This window comes from Delphinus delphis, chromosome X (genome assembly GCF_949987515.2).
Source record: "Delphinus delphis chromosome X, mDelDel1.2, whole genome shotgun sequence".
NCBI lineage: Eukaryota > Metazoa > Chordata > Mammalia > Artiodactyla > Delphinidae > Delphinus > Delphinus delphis.
The window spans coordinates 69,141,831-69,151,827 of record NC_082704.1 but is presented as its reverse complement, the minus strand read 5'-3'; the positions used below and the strand labels follow the sequence as shown (position 1 = coordinate 69,151,827).

The 9,997-nt window shown below is 45.6% G+C and overlaps 1 protein-coding gene across 1 annotated transcript; it reads right to left on the bottom strand.

Annotated features, from left to right (window-relative positions):
- Nucleotides 1–8,919: 8,919 nt before the first annotated feature.
- Nucleotides 8,920–9,997, bottom strand: P2RY4 (pyrimidinergic receptor P2Y4). Its single transcript, XM_060002045.1, is given in 2 exon segments — nt 8,920–9,187; nt 9,189–9,997. Coding segments are annotated over 2 exon segments (1,077 nt in total).

The window sequence follows — 9,997 nt, the reverse complement described above, 5'->3', positions numbered from 1 at the left end:
TTAACAAGAGTTCAAGGATGATGAATAGGGAGGGAGACAGGAGACAAGAGGGAAAAGATGGTGGATGAGTGGAAGCAGTGGGGGAAAAGCTGGTGGCAGGCAGGGATCAGGAGTAGGGGGATGGTGAGCGGACAGGTGGACGGGGATGACAGGTAAGCAGAGAAATAGATCTGGAATGTATGGTAGATGATAGAGGAAAAGTTTGAAGGACAAGTGGACATGGCTGATGGAAAGGCAGGAGCTGGATTGTGCAGAAGGCCAGGACCAGGGCGCTTGGAGAGCTTGGAGGGCTCTTAATAGGGCTGGACATGGTCAAGTTCAGCTGGCAGCACAAATTTGGTCTGATCTGCTCCCTCATCAGTTTGGATCTTGCAACCATTGTCCATTTACCTGCTGTTTACATCTTAGTGGCTGCTACCAGCCCTCTACTTTGCCTGTTTTTTCCTGGACTGGAAGACCCCAGAGCAAGGTAAGACTCATGGACCTAGAAAGAACAGGACTGAAGAATGTTCCACCTCAACCTGTAACCAGGCAGTCCCACTTACCATGCCACAGGCCTCTCATCCAAGTTCTCAGAGCCACAGGAGCTAGGCCAGCCAGGACCATCCTGGGGTCTCTTCCTTTTCCCTAGCAGAGCCACAGTCCCTCCAGGCTGCTAGGGAAGCACTGGGTGAGCGGGAGGGGTGGGCTTGGCACACACAGACACCATACCCTACAGATATTTCTTTTTTTTTTTAAAGAAGATGTTGGGGGTAGGAGTTTATTAATTAATTTATTTTTGCTGTGTTTGGTCTTCGTTTCTGTGCAAGGGCTTTCTCCAGTTGTGGCAAGCGGGGGCCACTCTTCATCGTGGTGCACGGGCCTGTCACTATCGCGGCCTCTCTTGTTGCGGAGCACGGGCTCCAGGCGCGCAGGCTCAGTAGTTGTGACTCACGGGCCCAGTTGCTACACGGCATGTGGGATCTTCCCGGACCGGGACCCGAACCCGTGGCCCCTGCATTAGCAGGCAGATTCTCAATCACTGTGCCTCCAGGGAAGCCCCCCTACAGATATTTCTATCTCAGGTGGCAAGCGATCAGCCTGGGTAAGGAACTGGTGTGCCTGGACCCGCATCAGGGACTATTTTCCCATTTCTGTAAGTGTCTCTTCCCCAGCGTCTCTCACAGTTCCCCAGATAGTAAGCATTGATGCCAGATGACTAGGGCTGTCCATAAGGAAAATGAGCATCCCAGAGAAGTCTCAGTGCAGGCTAGACAGACTTCAGGGTCCAACATTGCTACTGGGCTCTCACTACCTTGCTAGTACTTAACTATCACTTCTAAGCAGCACCAAATCCAAATGTAGAATTCTGGTTCCTCGTCCAGCTACACTAAAGTTGAGAACTTTTGAGAAAGGGTTTCCACCCACAGGAACTGTAACTGATGTTTTTTCATCCATTACTCCACTGACACTTCACAACAGCCCTGCAAAATAGGTATTACTATCTCTAGTTTATCAATGAGGAAACTGAAGCTCAGAGAGATTAAATAACGTGTACAAAATCATGCAGCTAGTGAGTAACAGATCAAGGATTCAAAGCCACATCTGGTTATCTGACTAAAATTGCTATTCTCTCTACTACTCCTCATCACCTCCTTCACCAAAACACTGGCTTTCATCACATGAATGAAAGAGAACAGAGGTCTCAGGTGAAGCATTTAGCATAACCAGTTAGGGATTGTGGGATGCAGTAGTAGAAAATGTGGGGAAAGAAGAAGCTCAGATGTACCATCTCCTTCACTCCACATCCAGGTTACCCTTACAGGTAAGCCAAGCAGTGAGTAGCCAGTGTAGTAGAATGTGAGATATGCTGGACAGGCCTACTTTCCTTCAAAATATCTTTCCAATGCCCTCCCAGCCTCCACTGCTCCTGAAGTACCCCTAGATCTTTAGGCTCCTTGAGCTCTGTGGCCTCTTAACATGGAAATATTCCCAGGAGAAGAAACACTAAGCTGAATTACTGCGTGTAATTATTCAGAAAATACTTATTAAGCACCATTTATTAAGCAAATGGGATGATAAAATAACAAATATTTATATTTGCTTAGCTGTCTAGATTTGCAGAGTCTTGCCACAATCTGGAGTACCTAAAGCTGAGATTATGATCTTCATTTTACAGATGATGAAACTGTGGCTCAGAGAGTCTGAGTGACTCACCCAAATGACATACCTGAGCCCCACCTTGATAACTAGGGCTCCAACTTGGTTCTTCTGATTTTCAGTTCTATGCTCTTTCCTCTCTATCACAGTAACTCAAGGGGTTTACAGGTAGGAACTCAAAACAAGCACACATAAAAACTTAAATAACAATTCAGGATAATAGTATAAGTGATATCAAAAGACAATAAAAGTGTCAAATGACTGATATAGATAATAATTACTGGAGGGATGACCAGGAAGGTCACTGTGGGTAAGAGTCAGCAGAGAAGACCTCCAAGAGGAAGTGGGACTTAAGCCTGGCCTTTGACACTGGGTAGGAAAAAGACAGTGGGAAAATAAAGGGAGGGCATTCTAGAGTATGGGAAAGGAAGAATAAAGGTGGAGAGGTGAGAAAGCGAAAGTCTTATTTGGAAAAAGAATGAGGAGATCAAAGTAGCTGGAGAAGAGAGATTTGTACTGGGGAGGAATGGAAAATAAAACTGAAAAAGTGCTCTTGAATTTCTTCTTTTTTTTTTTGGACACAGCACAAGCTTTGACTAAAAAATGGAGAAACGAGAACTAAGTTCACAGATCAACTTCTCATCCACCTGGCAAGAGGGATTTAATTTTAAAGAGTAAAGACAAAGGGAGCAGAAGTGAGACTAATGATGGGGAGGCATAGGCATTAGTGCTCTTGAATTTCTGACAAAAGGATTTCAACATGTCTTGTAGACAATGGGGAACCATGAAAGAGTTTTGAGTGAGAGAGTGAAACTGAAAGCAGTTTGGGGGCCAATTAATCTGGCAATATGCACTGTATGTATTGTGCTAGGAAAGACTGGCGGCAAGGAAGACCAGTTGGGAGGCAGTGACAGTCAGTCAGGGAGAAGGTGACAAGAGCCAGTATTAGAATGGTAGCACTGGGACCATAAAAGAAGGCCAATTATAATTGACATGATGAAGGAAGAAATGTCAGAATCTTGTGAAATAGGGAGGGCAAAGAGTCAAAGTTGCCTGAGTGTTTTCAAGCCTAGGTGACTTGAGAAAAGAAGATGCCATGAACACAAATGAGCACGACAGGTAGGGAAACTGGTTCAGGGAGTTTAGTTTTTGACATTTTGGGTTAGAAGTAACAATGGAAGATCCAGTGAAACTATCCAGTGGGCAACTGAAGACATAGAGGTGGAGCTTGGGAGAAAGGTCAGACAGAACTGAGTTGGCCTGGTGTAATGGAAGGAGCTCTGGAATTCAGGGGTCCTGGAGCCTCGTCTCTGCTCTGCCCCTAATTTACTAAGTCATGGGCAAGTCATATCTCTGGGCCTGTTTCCTCCTTTGTAAAGTGAGGGGGTGCCCCGGCCCTAGAAGATTTCTGAGATACTCTCAAGGACTATGAGTCAACTGAATTGTATTCACATGTATATATGTTCTCTCCAAGAGAAAAATCAAGGCTCAGATGAGGGGAGGGGATTAAATAATCCCCAAATGCTATGACCATGACAGATCTTGGAACTCTGTTTACTTAGGGAGTAAAAGAGAAAGAGAAGAAGTAATAAGAGAGAGTAAAGTAGGAAGAGAGAAACTTTAAAGCAAGGGGATAAAATAAACTAAAGTTAAAAGTATTACAATAAATGGAAGAAATAGTTATATCAAATATGACAAAGGGTTAACATGTACGTTAAATAAAAATACATTTAGATAGATAAGAATACCACTAAGATACCAATTGGAGAAGGATATGAACAGAGAGTTCACCCAAGAGAAAGTGCAAATAGTAAACATATGGGAAAGTGTTCAATCCCATGAGTAATCAAAGAAAGGAATTAATAAGTTAATGTTTAAGCCATCCAAAGAGATTTCTAATAAAGTCCAATGCTGGGGCTGCAAGGGAACTGGAACACTCGCATGTCATTGTGGTGTTGAAAACTGTGCAGTCCTTTGGGAAATCAAGCTCTATAAAAACATTCATGCTCTTTGATCTAGTAATCTCACCCTTGGGAACTTTTCCTAGGAAGAGGATTACAAAGAAGAAAAAAGCTATATGCATTAAAATATTCAAAGCACAGAAAAATTGGGAGTCGCCTAAATGTCCAGTAATAGGGGAAGAGTCAAATAAAATATAATCTACTGATGGATGTAATTTTATGTGACCATTGAAATGATAAATATGAAAGACTGTAACACAAGAAGAGTATCTGCAATTAAGCTTTTTAAAAGAAGAATTAAAAAATATATGTATACTATGATTGCACTTATATAAACAAATATATATGTATTATACAAATTGGAAAAGCACAGAATGTGGAAAAATAAAAACAATTGTCTAGGGTTGGGAAGTTGAGGTAAATATTTTCTTTCAAATTTTGCTTTAATGTTGTCATAGTGGAATTTATTAATGTGGTTTTTATAAAAAGTTTTAAAGAAGATATGCAACAGGGTCAAGCGAAGCAGAGAAGTCAAAGAGGATGAAGGCAGAGAAAAGATCATTCAAGGTTTTGCTTATGAGGCAATTTGTGTTCTAGGTACAGAAAAGTGTAGGAAGGAAACCAGATCCAGAGAGTTAAGGGGTGACTTTGTGGTGAGGAAATGGGATTCATGGTACTCTTTCCAGATATTTGAGAGTGAAATGAATAAGATGAATAGAATTTGGTTTTTGTTTGTTTGTTTTAATTTATTTATTTTGGGGTTGTGTTGGGTCTTTGTTGCTGCACGCGTGCTTTCTCTAGTTGTGGCGAGTGCGGGCTACTCTTTCTTGTGGTGTGCCAGCTTCTTATTGCAGTGGCTTCTCTTGTTGTGGAGCATGGGCTCTAGGCACGCGGGCTTCAGTCGTTGTGGCTCTCGGGCTCTAGAGCCCGAGGCTCAGTCGTTGTGGTGCACGGGCTTAGATCCCGCAGCATGTGGGATCTTCCTGGACCAGGAGGGCTCAAACCCGTGTCCCCTGCATTGGTGGGCGGATTCTTAACCACTGCACCACCAGCGAAGTCCTAGTGTTTGTTTTTTAAGACTAGATGTAATCAGTTACAGAAGAGGCTGAAAATGAAGAGGGATACACAAAGGAAAAGGAAAGAGGGCCACTTCTTATTCTGGGACTGCAGGGAAGAAAGGGAGAAAGACAAAATGAATATAGTAGAGTTATCGTGAATGAAACAGAGGGAAGCTGACATATTAGATTTTCTCCGTTTTTCAGGAGGCAAGGTAACTCTTTTTTTTAACATCTTTATTGGAGTATAACTGCTTTACAATGGTGTGTTAGTTTCTGCTTTATAACAAAGTGAATCAGTTATACATATACATATGTTCCCACATCTCTTCCCTCTTGCGTCTCCCTCCCTCCCACCCTCCCTATCCCACTCCTCTAGGTGTCACAACGCACCGAGCTGATCTCCCTGTGTCATGCGGCTGCTTCCCACTAGCTATCTATTTTACGTTTGGTAGTGTATATATGTCCATGCCACTCTCTCACTTTGTCACAGCTTACCCTTCCCCCTCCCCATATCCTCAAGTCCATGCTTTAGTAGGTCTGTGTCTTTATTCCCGTCTTACCCCTAGGTTCTTCATGACCTTTTTTTTTCCCGTAGATTCCATATATATGTGTTAGCATATGGTATTTGCTTTTCTCTTTCTGACTTACTTCATTCTGTATGACAAACTCTAGGTCCATCCACCTCACTACAAATAACTCAATTTCGTTTCTTTTTATGGCTGAGTAATATTCCATTGTATATATGTGCCACATCTTCTTTATCCATTCATCTGATGATGGACACTTAGGTTGCTTCCAACTCCTGGCTATTGTAAATAGAGCTGCACTGAACATTTTGGTACATGACTCTTTTTGAATTATGGTTTTCTCAGGGTATATGCCCAGTAGTGGGATTGCTGGGTTGTATGGTAGTTCTATTTGATAGAAAGCCCAGAGATAAACCCACGCACATATGGTCACCTTATATTTGATAAAGGAGGCAAGAATATACAGTGGAGAAAAGACAGCCTCTTCAATAAGTGGTGCTGGGAAAACTGGACAGGTACATGTAAAAGTATGAGATTAGAACATTCCCTAACACCATACACAAAAATAAGCTCAAAATGGATTAAAGATCTAAATGTAAGGCCAGAAATTATCAAACTCTTAGAGGAAAACATAGGAAGAACACTCTATGACATAAATCACAGCAAGATCCTTTTTGACCCACCTCCTAGAGAAATGGAAATAAAAACAAAAATAAACAAATGGGACCTAATGAAACTTCAAAGCTTTTGCACAGCAAAGGAAACCATAAACAAGACCAAAAGACAACCCTCAGAATGGGAGAAAATATTTGCAAATGAAGCAACCGACAAAGGATTAATCTCCAAAATTTACAAGCAGCTCATGCAGCTCAATAACAAAAAAAACAAACAACCCAATCCAAAAATGGGCAGAAGACCTAAATAGACATTTCTCCAAAGAAGATATACAGATTGCCAACAAACACATGAAAGAATGCTCAACATCATTAATCATTAGAGAAATGCAAATCAAAACTACAATGAGATATCATCTCACACCAGTCAGAATGGCCATCATCAAAAAATCTAGAAACAATAAATCCTGGAGAGGGTGTGGAGAAAAGGGAACCCTCTTGCACTGCTGGTGGGAATGTAAATTGATACAGCCACTATGGAAAAGAGTATGGAGGTTCCTTAAAAAACTACAAATAGGAGGCAAGGTAACTCTTAAGAGGTCATAGGGGAGGATGAAGTTGGGGTCTTGAGAAGGTAGAAAATACAGGAAAGAGTTGCTCTGGAATGTTCATTAGGAACTCAGCAGGCTAAGGGGAATGGGGGCTTAGATGAAGTTCTAACACATCAAGTTTCAGTGGGTCAAGCCAGCCTTGGGCTCTGACTTCACCTGCAATCCCCTCTAGTCCTAGGAGAGAGAAGACTGTCCCAAGGTGAAAGTCAAGGTGTTTAAAATTAGAGTGTGAAGGAAGGTGGCCCAAAAGTAGCAGACCACAAAGTCTGGGCAGTTAGTCTCAGTTAAGCATAGGGGACTTCAATGGATTGGAGAAATGGAAGAGCCTGGGTCAGCTGTGATGAAGAGAGCAACTTTGTTAGGTGGGGCTGGTGGATAGGAGAGGTGATAGGTGAGGAGACTGTGGTCATCAGAATAAAAGGGAGCGAGTGCCGATGAGGAACAGCATATGAAACAGTCTAGGCAGTGGCCATGAGACTGGGAGGCTAGTAAGAAGAAGGCCAGTTCATTAACTCCTAGCAGAAGGGGTCCTTGATGTCTAGAGAGGAAGAGGGAGCACTTACAAGAATGCAAAGGGGGACTCAGGGGCAGTGAAATCATTTTTTTTTCTGCAGACCAGCCCTAACTTTACTCTCCAGAGAGACCCCTTAGAAGCCAGGAGACAAGCAAGGGATCAGAGCTAGGTCAGCAAGAGTGGGGCAAAAGGAAAGGAAGGCTGGAGACTCAAGAGACCAAAGGACTGCAAGGCAATTTTAGAGAGGGTGCCTGGAAGTGTAAGCCTACCCTTCTCACGAATGCCTTCCCAGAAACTCTTACTTCCCAAGGCTTGGGAGTTAGCTCCCCAAATTCCACACCCCACCCCCACTCCTGGAAGTCTGTAAGCACTAAGATAGTGCTGGAGAGGAGTGACTGGATGGGAAACTCTGAGGGGAGCTGTCCTAGTCCCAGCGCCTTGCCCTGTCCTCGAAGTCCTAAAACCTGATCTGAAAGAGCTGGTGACAGATTTATCTTTATCTAGGGCAGGAGCTAGAGAAAGGGGAGAGACCAGTGGAGAGTCAGCTCTGGGCCTCAGTCCCTGTCACCACCCCAATCTCTGCACAAACCTTCTCCACCCTTTGGTGCTGGAACTTATGCCATAGACACGAGAGTTCCTCCCTTGCGTTCTGAGCCATCCACTCTGCCTTTCATTAAGTACAGGAAAGCTGTCAAATATGTTCTCAGCAAACCTCATAAAGAAGGGCCAGTCCCATTCCTGTTCCAAAGGCCATTATCAGCTTGGGTCCTGCCCCCTGAGGCTCCTCAAGGTCCCCACCCCATGGGAAGACTCAGGGCTCCCTCTCTACCTCATGGCTACCCACCATTCAACAGGACCATGCCTCTAGCTGCACATGGGGACCCTGTCAGGCAGGCTCTCTGGGACGGTGCCCTAGTTCAGCGCCTCGGTAGACAAGACTATCCTGTCTTCCAGGGGAAACCAGGGAGTGGGTGTGGGCACTACATATGTCACTTCACAGGCATTTGTGATATGCTGGTGCCCCCACTTCCTGATTCTGGCTATCACTGTCAGATGAGTCAGGCCAATACTGAGATCACCCCAGCTTCTTCACCCCTCCAGTTAAATGCTCTGGTCTGGCTGAAGGAATGCATGCTATACAAGGATATGGGGGGAGAGGGCAGGAGAAGGAGGTCTGGGGAAGATTTCCAGCAGCCTTGTAGGACCAAGAAACAGGACCAGTGGCCCCAGGAAGGGGACAGAAACAAAGAGAAAGAAGTCGAGGACGAAGAGTGGCTGCTAGTGTCTTTGGCTAAAAAGGAGAGGGCAACTGAAGGATTTAGGAGAGATGGGGTCACACGTGATTTCTCTGGCCCCTCCTAAATCTCAGGGTGAGGGCCTCTCTCCAGAGCTCAGAAAAGAGGAGAAAGCAGCCAAATAGGGTGTCACTATAAGGTTCCCTCCCCTCTGCCCTGCACTCACCCCCTTTCCTTCACTTCCCGGCTTCCGTTACAATCTATCTGCCCAAGCCGCCATCCTGGGGAGTGGCTGTCCACCTGCAGCTGCTGTCCTCAGGCAGGGACACCAGCGCCAGAGAGGAGGCAGCTGTGGGGAGCCAGGGCCTGCCACCCCTGCAGAGCTGCCGGAGCTGACGTCAATACTTGTCCCCAGTGGGCAAATAGAGCACAGGATCCAGGCAGCTATTGGCACTGGCCAGAGGCCGAGTCACTTTATAGACCATGTTGATGATGTTCAGCACCCAGCATCAGCTTCCAACAGCCTTGCATGTAATAAACGGTGCGGGTGATGTGGAAAGGCACAAAACAGACAGCAAAGACAGTCAATACCACAGCGATGGTGCGCAGCGAGCACAGACGGGAAGATGACTGGGCAGCCCCTGGCAAGGGCCGTTACAGGCGCTGGGCCATGAGCCCATAGCAGACAAGAGTGACCAGGCAGGGCACGTCAAAGAGCAGCCCCATGACTGCCGAACTGAAGTGCACGTAGTGGTCAAACACCTCAGGCCGGGTGGTGTCGTGGCACAAGATGATGTCCCCCTTAGGGCTGGTGGTGACAAAGAACAAGTTGGGCACGAGGCAGCCAGCTATGACCAACCAAACTGCAAGGCAGAGAAGGCCAGCAAGGCGCGGGCAGCCCCAGCGCAGCGCCCGCAGCGGGTGGCAGATGCCCAGGTAGCAGTGTACGCTGATGCAGGTGAGGAAAAGGACACTGCAGTAGAGGTTCCAATAGAAGAGAAAGCGGATGAACTTGCAGAGCCCAGTGCCAAAGGGCCAATGGTTGCGGGCTACATAATAGTAGACGAGGGTGGGCAGCGACAGGACGTACAAAGTATCTGACAAAGCTAAGTGGAACATGTAGGTGGCTGTCGTGTCCTAAGGTCGGAGGCAAAAAAGGAAGAGCCAGATGGTCAGGGCATTGAGGCCTAGGCCCAGCGCAAACACAACTGCATAGCTCACGGGCAGCAGGATAAACTTGAACTCCTCATTAAACCAGCAGTCCAGCTCCAACTCACTGTCGTCAGGATCTGAGTGGGGGCCTAAGGCTGTGAACAGTGAGGACTCCGTACTGGTCAT